Raw genomic sequence first — 16,038 nt, forward strand, 5'->3', positions numbered from 1 at the left:
CCACATGCTGTCCTTTGCTGGTGGAAGCAATAAAAGGGAAATTGACAGTCTGAACGCCCACCCCCACCCCCAGTAAGTGCATGGTAAGTTTGAACAACCCAAGCCAGTTTGTTAAAAGTGTGTTTTGGATGATGAACGACTCGGTTAAGAAGGTTTTAAAAGATAGATTCGGTATGCATCAATTTGTCCCTTCCAATTCACCACCCCCCGCCCCACCCCACCCCCGCCTCCATTTTGCCATGGAAACCTTGCATGTCTTCTACTTGCCTTTGTGAGTTTCTTCCTCCAGGCGGGTGGCTACTTGCCACAGTGGGCCATGGGCGGCCGCCAACACTTACATCTCAGGTGGGTGCTTCAAAGTGTTTGCTTCATACAATTCATGTGCACCAAGCCATCCAAATTTCCCCAGCATCAATATCTATAGATACTATAGATATACTAGGGTAATGGATTGATACTCATCTCTTCATTTTCTCAAATATATAGTGGCTACTGTGCACAAATATAGCCACAAACTCAAGAAAGAAGGCACAGGATTCCAATGTGAGCCAGAGTAGTTGTTTCTAATGACTTATTTTGCACTATTGACAAGGGAATGTTTCACCATCTGTTCACCATCTTGCATTATGGTTGATTACTGGTGTGTAGCTATGCACATTATACGTTCAAATGTGGTACATAACAGTGTGAGCTTTCTCAGGTCCCTTTTATTGCAAATGTGTTGATCCAGAATCGGAGGACAACGTCCTTGTCAAGGTATGCAGGAGGCTTTGGTGGTCCTTTCAATTACGTCTTTTTGCCATTTGGTCAATGCCTTTCATAACCAATCACCTCTAGCTCGTACCATTGCAGCATGCGACCTGTGGCGAGCATCTCCTGCCCACTTTCCTTTCCTTCACTGCACAGGCATGCCAAACAGGAAACAGTCATGTCTGCCGTGTGGGGCTTGCCTGTCGTTTGTTAGAGCGATATCAATTTTGCACAACACGCCTTGGAAAATATTTTGTCGGGGTAGCACGCTGAACTCATTCAATACCAAAAATGTAGTTTTTATGATTCCAAACACCCAATCTCAACAACATATGTTTTTGTTGCACAAAAGGCCAATAAATTAGTCTTGAGAGCAATTATCATGCCATAAAAACGGCCACTAGGTGGAGGAAATGCAGGGATGACGAGATGAAGGGGGAAACGCCCATGACAGGAAGAGGAAGCCCTTTACAGTGTAATACAGTGGTTAAAAAAATACAAATAAAAAACTGGTTACATTGTCTACCTATTGTAAATGTTGTGGTATAGTAACATGTACTTGAACTTGAGTTAGTGAGTACAAGTACAGTATGCATGGGCTTTTTTGTCTATATGGTATCCTGGTTAAGTTTGTTCATAATACAGCTTTAAAACCCCTCTTACGTCTTACGTGAAGGAGTTGGTGTGAACCACAAGATGGCGGTGTTGCTCCTTGTGAGGCACACACCGTTGCAACCACGTTACGTTTTGTTACAATTGCCGGTCGACAAAATGTGTTATGCTGCAAATGTTTGTATATTCACTATGGAAAAGTCTATGGGTTATTTAAATATACATTTAAATGTGAGTTTGAATGTTGTCGGACCACCTCGTTTGAAACGTGCTCTTGCCCCTTTAAGGGATCTCTCCCGGACCCTGCGTGGTGATGTTGCATTCATTCCTTCTTCGCAGAAAGTGGTGGAAGGTGGAATCTTCCCCTGCAATATCTCCGGGTGCACACCGTACAGCAGGTAAGACTTGGACTTGCTCATGCTTTCCAACCAAATTGATGCAGTATTTAAGTGGCATTTTTAGGGTCAGCTTTTTGGTCATTCGCAAAAAAGTAATATAATTTCACCATGTCACCATTGAGGATTGTATAATTCATTTAAATATATATATATTTATATGAATATTTTTATATTATTTTATATATATATTATATATATATTTTATAAATATATATTTTTATTTTATATTTTAGAGTATTGTATTTTAATCATATTGAAAAGCTGTCATTGAGACTATAACACACAACTTTTGTGACATGTTATTAATTCAAACAAAATTGTGTAAAAGCGTCTGAAATCATAAATTATTTGACACGCGTTGGTGGCTGATGGCGTGGAAAGTTATTTTACACATTTGGGTGCAAGCACAGCAGGAAATACTTGTGCAGTGAACTTCATCTACATGTGGTGACAGGGTCGAGCAATCAACCATGATCTTTCTACCATCTTAGTTATGCTGAAAATAAGCTTTTTTTAGGCTTTCACACCAGTCAGAACAATGTTCCTTATTTTTGCTGAGTGAAAATGAAACACCAAACTACCTGGACTGGATCTACTTGATCTCTTTTGAATCCAACATGGTGTACTTCTCTTTACAGAGCAACGTTTTCCATCATGAACACAGACAAGAATCCTGGATGTATCCCCCCGGACAGAAATGGGATGAGTGAGTGTCTTGTTCCTTCCGTTTAGTGCTGAAGTGGACTAACATCGTCATATTTGTGGGTATTATGTCTGTTATGTGTGTATTTTTCAGACAGATACACTGCCAGTGCAGATGCAGAGCCGCTGGAGGAGAAAGAGAACAGCACCTTGGCGGAGAACGTCTTGCAGTGCGTTGAAGGTGGGCTCTATCATACATTTCAGTGCCATGACATTTCTGAGAGTTTGGATGGATCATTATAAAACATTTAACAGAGCTTTTACTCATTCAATACCAAAAATAATTGTATATTTTTATAACCACCAACGGGCTGCACGGCGGAGGAGTGGTTAGCGCATAGACCTCACAGCGAGGAGACCCGAGATCAATCCCAATCTCTGTGTGGAGTTTGCATGTTCCCCTCGTGCATGCATGGCTTTTCTCCAGGTACTCCGGTTTCCTCCCACATTCCAAAAACATGCTAGGTTAATTGGCCACTCCAAATTGTCCATAGGTATGAATGTGAGTGTGAATGGTTGTTAGTCTATATGTGCCCTGGGATTGGCTGGCCACCAGGGGTGGACCCCGCCTCTCGCCCAAGACAGCTGGAATAGGCTCCAGCACCCCCATGACCCTGGTGAGGATAAGCGGTAGAAAACGAATGAATGAATGAATAATCACGAACGGCGGATCCCGGAAAATCCCCAAACCTGTTATTTGAACGTTTTTTGCACGAGAGGCCAACAGAGGTGATGATGCAACTCCAAACTCCAACTTAATGAATTTCACTTCAGAGCAATTTCAAGACATAAAAACGACCACAAGGTGGCAGAAGTGCACCTGATGACAGCTCAGCAGAGAAGGAGAAAGTAAGAGAGTGTGGAAGACCCCAAATTCACGTCACGTCACGTCAGCGTAGCGTTGTATATGCATGTAGATTTCAAAGGCTCACTTCTCATTAGCGTCGTCAGTGCGGCGTCGCCGATCCCACAGCCTATCGCTCTTACATTTAGGTTACAACTCAGTGATGCAACAAAACAAGACAGACGTGGCATTGGCTACTTGTGCTCCCGAAACAAAAGGACTCGTGATTATGTGTGCTTCATTAACTTCCTGTCCATATCGAAAGTCGACACAAGCTTTTCTTAAAAGGCTAATGCTCTACTTCAAAGAATAATATTTGGTCATCTGTCATCTTTGTTGCAATGAGCGCTGGTTACATAACGCGGTTTTTCTTTTGTTAAAAAGCAGAAGCTTATTTTGACACCAAAAGCTGATCTCCGGTGTTTCTCCTGCTGGTACGCTGCTGAATTTACACAGAAACGCATCAAAAAAGACTTGAGGTCTTTGGACCGAAACGCTAGGTGAATGTTTATGGAGTTTCATTTTAAAAATCCAGCTTCCGAAAGCCGTGCTCAACTTGTGCATCATAGATGTGGTTGACTGCGCTGAGGCACTGCAAAGTTTCCGTAGCACCTCTGAGCGTTTACCACAGAGCGAGGGGCCGCTCGGTCGCTCGTTGCCTGTCGCTGCAGAGACCACGCTGTGGTTTTTGGATGGAACGTGGTTGATGCACGGGTTGCTCATAGAGAGATCATACAAATGCTTCCTCTGGGCCTGGCGCATCTGTCAAGTTTGTGTGACCGGATCCTAAGTTTGGTGCTACCAGATTGGTGCCATTTGCTTGTCTTGTCGTCCTTTTCCAGCTCTAAATCTGATAACACAAAACATGTATTGGCCTCTCCCAGGAAACATCATTTACTTTTGCATAAGTTTCCTAAAGCAAGGTGATTTGAGCAACAGGACTACCACATCTTAAGTGTTTTTTGTTGTATCTGTGCTGCTGTTGTTGATGGAAGACGTTTGGGTAGTGTTTTTAATCCTCAAAATACAGCCAGATGACATGTTATCATCAGTATACGTGTTCATGCATGATCCCGGCATGGATATCAAACCATGCAAACTTGGTAGAGGTTTTTTTAGAGGACTTGGTAGTCCAAATAGGTGTGTCCCAATGACATGTATTGTTAGCTAACTCATATTAACTTGTTTTCTCCTGTTGTAATGGACAGACAAGGGAAATAAATATGTGTTCAAATATACTGTTTTACTCTTTGAAAAAGTGTGAATGATGCATAAAATTCAGTTCCTCATTAAGTGCACCTTATAGTGTGGAAAATACAGTAATCTTGTATATTGTATTTCTCATGCACAAGTGGTTAGACTTGAGTTTAATTCTGTGTGGAGTCTGCATGTTCTCCCCGTGCATGCATGGGTTTTCTCTGGGTACTCCGGTTTCCACCCCCATTCCAAAACCATGCTAGGTTAATTGGCCACTCCAAATTGTCCATAGGTATAGGAATAGGCTCCAGCACCCCCGCGGCCCTGGTGAGGATAAGCGGTAGAAAATTAATGGATGGATGAATGTTTTTTTACTCCTAATATTCCAACGACATATTTTTCTTGTAATATTGTGACTTTATTCTATTTCATGTTCATTCTCATAAAATAATGTCTTTTTTCATTTTCTTGTTTATTCGTATTTCTTAAACGAACGACCATAAAAAAAAAACAGTCATGGCCTGCAAATGCCCAGGCCATTCTCATAGGCCACACTTTGGACAACACTGCTGAAGCATAATCATAGGCCAACTTATGTCATTTCTATTGCATATTCCCAGAAGGGATGATTTGAACCCTTTAAAATATTAATTATGTCTCACTTGTGTTTTTTTTCCTTCAGGTACGATAAAGGTGGAGTCTGAAGAGACTGAAAGCAATGAGATGTATCCCCGGGCTGAGAAAGAAGGAGCGATTTTTGTGAACGAGGTGCGAGACGGGGCCATCGAGGAAGGAATGGAGGAAGGATACGACGGAGACAGGACAGAGGATGATGACGAGAATGATGAAGAGAAGGATTACATGAACGAACCGGAGGACCTGTCACTGGTTGACTATTCTCGCTACAACAGCGCAGCGATGCAGGACGCCTCTGTGGGGGCGCCGCCAGACAGGCCTTGCATGACTGGAACGATGAGTCCCCATTTGCAGTCGTCGGGGAAGCTCAGCTGTGACATCTGCGGCCTGTCGTGCGTCAGCATCAACGTGCTGCTGGTGCACAAGCGCAGCCACACAGGTGAGCACAGGAAAAGCCTCAAATGTAAACGCGAACCATTGCAAGTATTGCACTTGATGTCTTGGCGTTCCTTTGGTCAATGGTTGGTATCATAGAACTTCATGGCAACACATACGTTGAGCTACAGAAGTAGAAGAAGAGCGCATGGTTACACTCCCGACTACATGATGCACACTTGGCGTCACAAATACATTTGGACCGCCACAAATACATTTGGACCGCCACAAATACATTTGGACCGCCACAAATACATTTGGTGCTACCTGTTGGCCCTTGCGAATAAACACATTATAGTAGAACACCCCCGTTTTCTTATCCGTTTTTGTTGAATAGTTTCACCAAGGTTTCACTGAGAGTCTCAGTTTTTGCTTCTGTCATATGATTTGGTTTTTGTCTCACGTGTTCACCAGATTCGACCTCAATCTTTGTACTGTCTTGCTTTATGTTTGCCCCAGTTTTTGTATTATTTGGCTTTTGTTGACGATTTTTCCCCCAAAATGTGCCTCAGCTTTTGTGAACTGTCTTGGTTTTTTGAACAAAAACCTTTTTAACAAATGTTTCCTAAGTTTTTGTTTTTCGTGCAAAAAAACTTTTTTAAACACGTCAGTTGTTGGTAGTCTCGGTTTTAGTGCAAAAACATTAGGATTTTTGTTCACCGTGTTAGTTTTTGTGCAAAATCCTTGTTTTTTAAACGCCTCAATTGTCATATAATTGTTTTTTGTTCAATATCCATCCATCCATTTTCTATGCCGCTTATCCTCACTAGGGTCATGGGTATGCTGGGGCCTATCCCAGTTGTCTTTGGGCGAGAGGCGGGGTACGCCCTGGACTGGTGTTGTTAATATGGCCCATTTTTTGTTGAATGTTTTTGCCTCAGTATTTGTACACAAATCCATTTCATGGATTTTTTTCACTTTCTTGGTTATTGAGCAAAAACCTTGTTCTTTTTACGCCCCAGTTTCTGTGCGATTCGTTTTTTTGTCGCTCAATTATTCTCACTTTTTGCACACTGTCTTGGTTTTCATACACGCAACAATCTCGTTTGTTTGCCAATTAGTCTGTGCATTTTTTAATTGAGTGTGACTGCTAAATGGGTGATGACTAATTCTGCATATTAGATTATGATACCATCCAGCCCATCCAAAAATCCCCACCCACGACCCACTGCCACAGGTGGATTGCAGCCCTGTGAACAACTGCAAGGAGAGATAGAGTACATACTTTATCAAAGCTTTGCTGACCCAGAAGCAGACTCATACCTAGAAGATACACACAACATACGTCCGACTCACTCGACTAAGAAAAGACTTTTGGGGTTTGTGACAATGTGGACGGCGCTTTGTTCCCTTTTCCAAGATGGTGACCGATACTGGTTTTTGCAAGTCACTCGGAACAGGCAAAGGCTGACATTTGGCTAATGAAGTTTCATTTTTGAAAGATGCTGATCTTTTTACACGATTTCAACATGAAAAGGAACCCGCAACCCTCGTGAGGAAAAGCAGTAGAAAATGAATGAATGAATGAATGAATGAATGAACATGAAAAGGAGTAGGAAGATGCTAATCTTATTTCACCCTACCCTTTCTCCATGTCTATTTTGATTGTTGAATCACACCATATCTTTTACAAGTTAGGCTAACATCTTTGCGCTTGCATTTTGTTTGCCTCACGGGTCAAGAAAAGACAGGACTGTTGTGAAAAAGATTAACAACAGTATGCAAGTAGTACATGAAAAAAATTACACTATATAGCTTGTGCAATGTTGAGGCCAAAGAAGGGTGAAAAGAGGATGAAAATACATATTTAATAGGAGTAATAAAATAGTAATTAATTGTTGTTAATAAATAGAAAATAAGTTTAAAAATTAATAAAAAATGTATAAGTTAAATGTATAGACAATAATAACAAAATGTATAATTTACTACATGTATGTATATGTATAAATTAAAAGTTTCAATAAAAATAAAAGTAAAAATGGAACAGGAATAATAAAATCATAATAAATTGTTCATAATGAACCACAAATAAATACATTTAAAAATGAATAATGAACAGTATTATGTATAAATAAAAAATACACCATATAGCCTGTGCAGTATTAAGGAGAATGAAGAAATGAAAATGTTTTTTTTAAATAAGGATAAAAATGAAAAGCAAAAATGTAATAGGAGTAATAAAATGGTAATAGGGTGTAAATAATAAATCAATTTGAAAAAATACATGTAAACAGAGCCACTGACAATAATTACATAAGTACTGGAATAAAGTTAGATGGAATCACTGGTGATCCTCAGGTCACGAGTTCCATTCCTTGACTGTGATGAAGTGGAGTTGTAGTGTAAATGGAACTTAAACCTAAACAATACCTGAATGAACTCCGCGGTCACTCACAATGGACACACATGAGGACATAGAAAATACAGTTCTAAAAATTCCTTACTTGTCTTTCTACTTTCCCTGAAATATTGTCCCAGTTTTCCTTGGAACCTTTCCTCGGCGCATGGAATCCATAACCCCTGTAGCAGTTATTAGCAATCATTAGCATTCATTATCCTTAATGATGGTCGCATCAGCTGAGCAGTTGGGACCAAAAGAGCGGCCAATATTGGTGGGCATGTCGCCTCTCTCTGAGTGTTTGACTTCCATGGTGGTGGCTTTCCTTTTCTTTGGTGCACTGCGATGAGACATAATGAAATGTAAAACGTGAAGAAATAATCAATGTCATTCTTTTATCATAAAAAATGACATTTCATGAATTTCATGTTGAATATTGTTGCCTAAGCGCGCACTTTGAATGTTTTTGCCGCTGCCAGGTGAGAGACCATTCCACTGCACTCAGTGTGGAGCTTCCTTCACCCAGAAGGGGAACCTTCTTCGCCACATAAAACTGCACTCCGGGGAGAAGCCTTTCAAATGTCCCATGTGTAACTACGCTTGCCGCCGTCGTGACGCCTTGAGCGGCCACCTGCGCACGCACTCTGGTACACACACACACACACACACCTGCAGTGATACCGCACGCACCTGTCTTGTCTCAAACCTGCACACGTGATTTCTGCTATCCGTGCGTCTTTTCCAGTTAGCAAGTAAGCATGCATGATTGCACACATCACACACGACCTTTCTCTCATTCACTTTCACTTTACGCCTCGTGCCTTTGAGGCAGGCGCATAAGCTCTTCAGAGACATTGTCCCAGAGCTTCTGCTGGATAAAAATAGTACACACATGCTCTACCTCTCCGTTGTTAACGGGAAACTCCTGCCCACAGTCGAGAAGCCCTTCAAGTGCAACCTGTGCAGTCGCAGTTACAAGCAGCGTAGCTCCCTGGAGGAGCACAGGGAGCGATGCCACGTGTACGCTCACGGCAATGACAATGGTAAGAAACTCTTCATTGTGCATTCAACTTCATTTTTTTTTTTGCATCTTTGTCACACTTAAATGATTCACATCATTGAACAAATTTAAAGGCAACACAAAAACAAAACTATGTGAAAAAGTGATTGACCCCCCGTTAAAACATCACTGCGATGAATTGAGCTCTATCAGTCTGGAAAAGGTTACAAAGTTGTTTATAAAGCTTTGGGACTCCTGCACACCACAGTGAGAGCCATTATCCACCAATGGCAAAAGCATGGAACAGTGGTGAATCTTGCCAGGTGTGGCCGGCCAACAATCATGACCCAAAGGGAGCTGCGACTACTCATCCAAGAGGTCACAAAAGACGCCACAACACATCCAAAGAACTGCAGGCCTCCTTTGCCTCGGTTAAGGTCAGTGTTCATGACTCCACCATAAGAATGACAGGGGCAAAAAGAGTTCCAAGACCAAAATGCTGCTGAACAAAAAGGCTCGTCTCAATTTAACCAGAAAACATCTTGATGATCCTCAAGACCATTGGGAAAATACAAGACAAGACAAAAGTTCAACTTTTGGGGATTTGTGTGTCCCATTACATCTGGTGTAAGAGCAACACCACATTACAGAAACAGAATATGATAGCAACAGTAAAATATGGTGGTCGTGTGATGGTCTGGGGCTGTTTTGCTGCTTCGGGACCTGCAAGACTTGGAACCATGGATTCTGCTGTCCAAAACATCCTGAAGGATAGTGACCTCAAGCTAAAACCAACTTGGGTTCTGCAGCAGGACGATGATCCAAAAGACCCAGCAAGTCCACCTCTGAATGGCTGAGATGCTGAGATATTGAGATGCTGTGGCATGACCTTCAAAAGGCTTCATGCTGGAAAAGCCTCAATGGTGGCTGAATGACAACAATTGTGCAAAGATGATGGACCAACATTCCTCCACAGCTGGAAGAGACGCTTGATGGCAGTTGTTGCCGCTTTATTGTGTTGTCGTTGACTAATATTTACATGAGTTTGATGTTCTGAAACATTTAAGTGTGACAACCATGCAAAGAAATCAATCCCTTTTTCACAGCACTGTAGGTTATTTAGGCTGTGATGTTTACAGACCACTTCCCTTGCCAGTCATGTAGGACACGTTTCAAGCAGCAAAAAGCGTTCTAATAGGAGCACAGTACACCACACACACACCATGTTGTGCTTATGTGGTCACTGAATGTCGTACGTTTGTGCCTGATAGTGTGTTGGTGGTGAGGAAGTACATCCTCATCCTGCACGGTAGAGCACACATGCACCAGGAAGTGAGGTCAAAGGAACTTTTTATCTTATATCAATATCTTCTTCCTCTTGGTGTGACATCCAGCACCTGAGGTGAGATTCTCACAATTGGACATCGAAGGTAGGGTTCCACGTGGATGATGTACGGTGGCCTGATATACTATGTTACCTTCTCTATCTTCTGACTGGATCGTCTTTCTGTCAAACAGACGACAGCCAACCATCACAGACTCAGATGGGCAGCAAGCGTGCTTTGCTGCTTGACAGGCTTGCCAGCAACGTTGCCAGACGCAAGAGTTCAATGCCTCAGAAGTTCACTGGTGAGTGTCCTTCCTTGACACTTCAAAGCTGTCCCATTTGAACCCTTTCATTACTTTTAAAAACTATTTAGTTTGTTTAGTGATATCATATTGACACTTAAAGGGGCCCCATCTTACATTTCCAACTTTACAGACTTATTTACAGTGGACCCCGACTTTTTGTGGGGGTTACGCTCCAAAAAGAAAATTTGTTGGCTTGACGTTGGCGTTCTCCTTCAATTTCAGATCAACATTTGCAATAAAAGTGACTGTCGATAGATTAGATTCAGCTTCAGGACCCTGCCTTTGTCTCCTCAGTTTGCCTCATACATTGGATTGGTGTCACGGTGTAGAACAGAGGTGTCCACTAAAGGTGTCCACACCTTTCCACTAGTGCTCAAAAGATGCACTGGTCTGGGTTTTGGTCTGGGTTTTTTCATATATATTATGTAATATTTTTTTAAAGTATGTTATAATTCTATCACTTTGTGGAGTTTGCATGTTCTCCCGTGCATGCGTGGGTTTTCTCCGGGTACTCCGCTTTCCTCCCCCATTCCAAAAACATGCTAGGTTAATTGGCCACTCCAAATTGTCCATAGGTATGAATGTGGGTGGGAATGGTTGTTTGTCTATATGTGCCCTGTGATTGGCTTCAGCCCCCCCTAAATAATTTGATATTTTTTATAGAGATTTTTTTGTAAAAAAAAAATCTGACAAATTTTTTATAATGGGGCAAGAATAGGAGTTAAAATAAATATTCACATTACCTGTCATTAATTTATAATCACAATGATAATAATAAGAAAAATAATGATGATAGTAACAATAATAGGCTAATTAATAATATTATAATGATTATTATATAATATGATATGTGATATGTGATTTATGATTCATGATTTATGGTTTACGATTTATGATTTATGAGTTATGATTTATGATTTGATTTATGGTTTATGGTTTATGATGTATGATGTATGGTTTATGATTTATGATGTATGATGTATGATGTATGATGTATGATATATCCCGGTTCTTGGTTCTTGTTTGGATTTCCTAATGTCTTCTACATTCATTCATATCCTGTGCATGTCCAGGGCGCACCCCTGTCCTCAGAACCTAGTGACGCCTCTGGCCGTGGCCCAATAAAAAAAGAAGCTACAAACTGCAAACCGCTCTATTCACGTTAAAAGCCATATTTAGAAGATGGTAAGCGATACATAATGCAATACGAAAATATTCAATATAGGAAAAAGGAATCCTATTTTGTGGAAATTCCCTGAACCGCGACACACAAGGGATTATTACATATAACCCGATATTAGTATCAGAATGTGATATGAGTCGATATCGATATCAGATTTTTTCCCGATCATGAAAACGGATATTAACAAATGCTGTTTGCAACACATATGTGTTCATTCCACCACAAGAGATATGTCATGTTACACATATCGGTATCGGAAAATGAGAGTTTTCAGCGAAAAAGCCAATATCAAGCATCCCTATTATGCCCCATTATTTGATCTTGTATTTTATGAGAAGAAGCATTTTTAAAACGAGCAGGATGGGACCCCTTTAATGAAGTTCAGAATATTTCCTTTCAACCCTCTCTGCTCCACTACGCCGCTCTCTCTGAAATGTATGCAATACTGTGTGTGTATTGTGTGTGTATATGTGCCCTTTGCTACTCTATATGGACAAAAGTACTGAGCGACATGTCTTTGTCAAACGATGACAGGATGGAACTGGATTTCAATCATTCATCTTACCAAGACATGTTGTCATCAACTTCACAACGTATGTTTTGTCCATGAAGCGTAGTTTGGAATTTTTCTGTCTGAGCTTCTTCGTCTGTTTGTCAGTCTGTCGCTGGCCTCCGTGTCTTCACAGAGTGGTCTCGGCATCAGCGGTGTCATGGGCGGGTACTGCAAAGCATCTGTGGATGAATGCATGGATGCAAGGAAGGAAGGAAGCCCCTCCGTATGTACGTTTTAATGCATGGACAAATCATGTCCATTTCACGCACTCCATGTGCACCATATTTCCAGGAGTGTAAGTGGCATCAAAAATATAGTAAGGGGCATTTACTTGGAAATGTATTTCCCAAAATTAATTTCTTCAACTACACACACACACACATAGCACACAGAACAACAGGATAAGATAAAGTGACATAACAAGACAGCCGGTAAGCAACCCCTAGGCAAGTTCACCGAGCTCCCGATCTCATTCCACATCGATCAATCCACTGAATTGAAGCCAACAGTGCCCTATCATGGCTCCCGACGGTTTGAGTCAGTCAGTGTTAATCTAACAACATGAATATTTCAGCAAATCATTCATATTGTTGCTGTCAATGAAGCATAAGTCGAAATGAACTAAATAATAGAATAGAAATTCAAGGCATCCAGAAGGCGCTTTCAAAGATGTGATGTGCAGTATTCTACACTGGTCACTGGATGTCAGTAATGCTACATTGTAGAGACAATAGCCACTGCAGAAAGTGGAAGTAAAAAAGGAAGATTGCTAACGTGTGAGTCTTATGTCTTATTTGTGTCTTATTTCCTCTTATTATGTGACCCTTGTGTTGGGTAATAGGAGCGTAAAGGTGACGATAGGGGTGTTATTTCAACTTTAGAGGGCTCCTATAATGTAGAAGAGCTTATTTCAAGGTCCTAAGCATGTTTTCTTTGCTCGAACTGTGAATAGAATCCATTTCTAAATAAGGAATCCTACTTCCTGGAACGTCATGGTAGGGTCCGGAACTGATTAACAAGACTGTACATTTATTTTGACATATAAGACGCACTCGACAAGCCAAACTATGAAAAAACAGTGTGACTTTGAGAAAATACGGTACATACATTTGAGTTGCGGTTTCGCATTCTTTCTTGTTACAGTCTCACAATCAGGCCTGAAGCTGCCTGTAAAATGAGGATGTATCAGCAAAACGCTTCCTACGTCCTTATCGGGCTGACAAATGATAAAAGCCAAGTAACCGCAGGCAAGCAGGAGAGAAACATGAGCAGGTGCTTCTCTGGTCTGTGCTGCAGCTGCAAAAGAAGGACTTGTCATGCGCTTCCTCTCTGCTCGCTGCTCTTTGCCTTCAAGCGCCACCGCTTCCATGGGATTCTGCAGCGCTTGAAATCTTTTGACTTTGGGAACCTGGCGTGCTCTCTGCGGGGTTCTCGCCAGCGGACCCTGAAGGATCTGTCTCTATTTTTAAGAAGTGCTCCGTGGATTGCGTGTTTCTGAAGTTGGAGCTTTGCTTTGCTTCTGTGGCGCTGGTCTAGGTGATAATGGCGTCTGTCTGGACTTGAGCTTTAACAAGGAACACGCGGATGACCTTCCGTTTAGCTCGGCAGCATCTGAAGCCCAACACCAGCAGCCGTTAATGCACGTGGGTCATCCCCAACGGCCGTACGCCACCCTGTTGAGCCGCGATGACGTCAGTCCAATGAGCCTCGCCAACGGCCACAGGATGACCATGCAACTGCCGGGCCCCCCTCACGCGCCCCAAGCACCTCTTGGCATGGATGCCTTCCACCCAGATGGCTCCCAGATCTCCCAACCCCTCATATACGGCTCAGGGCACCTGCTGGGTGGGCTCAACCATCAGAATGGGATCTCACCCTCCCAGCCCGTTTCCTTCTCCTGCCTGGAAGCTTTGCGGGAATTGTGGTCCGACAGAAAGGCCGGAGCCCTGCCCGGGGCGGTGTACCCTTGCAGCCACTGCAAGGTGATCTTTCTTGACTACGTCATGTTCACCATCCACATGGGTTGCCATGGCTTCCGAGACCCGCTTGAGTGCAACGTGTGCGGCCACCGCAGTCGGGACCGTTATGAGTTCTCCTCACACATAGTCCGCGGGGAGCACCGGCTGGACATGAAGTAGCACACACACACTCTCTCTTACAGTCAAGTGACCAAAATAAGAGATCCCATGGGGTAACCCATGTACTGTATGTACGGGGGAACCCTTTTATGTAGACAACCTAGCTATGTCAGTCCTGGTCTTCTCCGTTCTTATTGCTTATTATTCAATACCAAAATAGTTTTTGATTAATTGGATAATGGATTCATCGATTAATTGTTGCAGCTCTTAAATTGTGAGAGCCGTAGGGGTCGTTTCTATTGAAAAATGTGGACATGTAGTATTGCTCGCTTCATCATTATCCCTACAGCAACTTAACTATTGTTGAGTTATCTTCGGAAATGTTCACCTTTTTTCTTGACTTTTTTATCATTAATTTACAACTTAGTCCCGTAACATTACCAATTTTTATTGTAAATTGCTGACTTTTTCCTTGTTAATTTACACCATTATTCTCGTAATATTAGGACTTTTTTCTTGTACATTTACGACTTTATTTTCATTGATGTACAATTTTTTTTCTTGTTAATTTACGGCTTTATTCTTGTAATATTACAACTTTTTTCTCTAAAAGTGATGACTTTTTTAATCGTTAATGTACGACTTTAGTCCTGTAACATTAACCCGTTTTTTCATAAATTTACGACTTTTTCTTGTTAATTTACAACATTATTCTCATAATATTACCACTTTTTTCTCATTAATTAACAACTTTATCCTCGTAAATTTAGGACTTTATCATTGAAATCTCAGATTTTAAATATTTTTTTCCAATGTGGCCCTAATACGCCGTCATACTTACAACATATCACACTAATGCTCAGGAATTATTTGTTCACATTGAGATGTAGTTTTCCAGTATCACCACATCGAGACCTACCCTGCATTGGTTTTAGCCTTATCAAGTAATAAAGGGTGAAGAATATGCATTTTTCCCCCGCTTAAGAATAAAATGCAAATGTATTTCTGCTGTGTTTGTATGTGAAACTAAAAATCACTTTTCTACAACTGTGTCTGTTTGTCATATTTCATTGCAGCTTGTCAACAAAAGCCAAAATGGTATTTTGAAAATTGCCAATGTGTAGCACCCCCCCACTACATGATACCCCCCTCCATCCATTTTAAATTATTATATTTAATACATTATGAATTTTAACTATTTTTGCCTCAAGCACTCAAAATTGTCTCATGACTCATGTCATTAAAAAAATCATATTGTTTAGTATTACAAACTAGTTTTAGTTTGTAATTACGTTGTATTTAATTAATAATAATATGCCAATGAATTAGCTTATAATTTTAAAGATACGTGAATTTGTATTATTCATATTCCATCTATTATATTTATAATAGATGGAATATGTCTAATGTTAAAACTTAGACACGCTGTGCAATTGCACTCAAAATATTCCAACCTCATGTAAACGTTATGAACATGCCAAGTTGACAAGCTTGCACTTGCAACAAACCAAAGAACACGATTGAAGCATCTCAACACATCCGATATTTTTTTTGTAAGACTTTTACAAGCGACCATTTACTCAGGTTGTGTGCCCTCCTCCGGTTAAAGCGAGTACTGCATGGCACAGCATCCTCCACCGCAGTGACCTTCTTATCATCCTAATTGTTGCTACCACAGAC

General features: G+C 41.2%; 1 protein-coding gene across 1 annotated transcript; it reads left to right on the forward strand.

Annotated features, from left to right (window-relative positions):
- Positions 1-262: 262 nt before the first annotated feature.
- LOC131125259 (zinc finger protein Aiolos-like) lies at positions 263-15,372 on the forward strand. The gene is made up of 9 exons (XM_078793453.1): positions 263-345; positions 1,650-1,760; positions 2,399-2,466; positions 2,557-2,643; positions 5,186-5,578; positions 8,392-8,559; positions 8,848-8,955; positions 10,431-10,541; positions 13,817-15,372. Exons 1-9 carry the CDS (start codon positions 317-319, stop codon positions 14,416-14,418), a joined length of 1,677 nt encoding a protein of 558 aa, XP_078649579.1. The 5' UTR covers positions 263-316; the 3' UTR covers positions 14,419-15,372.
- Positions 15,373-16,038: the final 666 nt, after the last annotated feature.

Source organism: Doryrhamphus excisus, linkage group LG9 (assembly GCF_037039965.1).
Source record: "Doryrhamphus excisus strain RoL-2023G ecotype Guam linkage group LG9, RoL_Dexc_Guam_v1.1, whole genome shotgun sequence".
In the NCBI taxonomy this organism is placed as follows: domain Eukaryota; kingdom Metazoa; phylum Chordata; class Actinopteri; order Syngnathiformes; family Syngnathidae; genus Doryrhamphus; species Doryrhamphus excisus.

Excerpts from the sequence above, each read along its gene's own strand:
- LOC131125259 (XM_078793453.1), top strand. The coding sequence starts at position 317 with ATGGGCGGCCGCCAACACTTACATCTCAG. Across the intron at positions 1,761-2,398 it reads GGGTGCACACCGTACAGCAG|AGCAACGTTTTCCATCATGA; the intron begins GTAAGACTTGGA and ends TTCTCTTTACAG. Across the intron at positions 8,956-10,430 it reads CGCTCACGGCAATGACAATG|ACGACAGCCAACCATCACAG; the intron begins GTAAGAAACTCT and ends TCTGTCAAACAG.